Source organism: Orycteropus afer, unplaced genomic scaffold, assembly GCF_000298275.1.
Source record: "Orycteropus afer afer isolate SDZICR_OR568_19922 unplaced genomic scaffold, OryAfe1.0 scaffold00295, whole genome shotgun sequence".
Classification (NCBI taxonomy): Eukaryota; Metazoa; Chordata; class Mammalia; order Tubulidentata; family Orycteropodidae; genus Orycteropus; species Orycteropus afer.
Genome location: NW_006921882.1, coordinates 3,847,553 through 3,848,418, shown reverse-complemented (window position 1 = coordinate 3,848,418; position 866 = coordinate 3,847,553). Strand labels below are relative to the sequence as shown.

At 63.3% G+C, this 866-nt stretch overlaps 1 protein-coding gene across 1 annotated transcript in view; it reads left to right on the top strand.

Moving 5' to 3' along the window:
• Nucleotides 1–548, top strand: part of RBM38 (RNA binding motif protein 38) — a 17,455-nt gene extending 16,907 nt beyond the window's left edge. Inside the window, exon 4 of the mRNA XM_007951507.1 lies at nt 245–548. Within this exon, the coding sequence (XP_007949698.1) occupies nt 245–548 (304 nt within the window). The remainder of the gene's footprint in view (nt 1–244) is intronic.
• Nucleotides 549–866: the final 318 nt, after the last annotated feature.

Sequence of the window (866 nt, the reverse complement as noted above, 5' to 3'; positions counted from 1 at the left end):
CTGGGGCAGCTGCTCCAGGTAGAGGAACAGCCAGTGCAAAGGCCTGAGGCAGGGCTTGGCCGTGAGTTCAGGGAGCACCGTTATTGTTGTTGTTAATGTTGTTGTTGCCACCCGTTTCTGTCGAGATGAAGAAACAGAGACCTGGGACTGGGGGAGACGGCACCCCTCAGCTGCCCAGGCTTGTCCGCTGCACCCTGAGCCACGTTCCCTCACTGCCTCTGACCCCTCTCTGCTTTCCCCACAGGCTGACCCCGCACTTCATCTACCCGCCAGCCATCCTGCAGCCCAGCGTGGTGGTCCCCGCCGCCCCTGTCCCCTCACTGTCCTCGCCCTACATCGAATACACGCCAGCCAGCCCTGCCTACGCCCAGTACCCGCCAGCTGCCTACGACCAGTACCCATACGCGGCCTCTCCTGCTACTGCCCCCAGCTTCGTGGGCTACGGCTACCCGGCTGCCATGCCGCAGGCCCTGTCGGCTGCGGCCCCCGTGGGCACCACCTTCGTACAGTACCAGCCAGCACAGCTGCAGCCTGATAGGCTGCAGTGAGGGCTCCAGGGCCCCCGGGGACATGCTGCGGGCTGAGGAGGACAAGGGCTGTGTGCACAGGTGCACCCTAGCCCCTGTGTCCCTGAGGACCTGGGGCACCTCCTCTGCTTACTGGTGAGCCCGAGAGACTTGCTCCAGCTCTCGGCCCCATAAGGTCTCGAGGGAGGACTTAAGAAAGACTGAAACTATTTAAAGACGCAACCCCAAATTCCCCGCACATGGTACCCTCCTTCCCACACCTCATCCTGTCCCTCACACTCCAGCACCCACAGTGTCCCTGCCACATCCCCCACCGAGGCCACCAGCCTTCCCCAGACC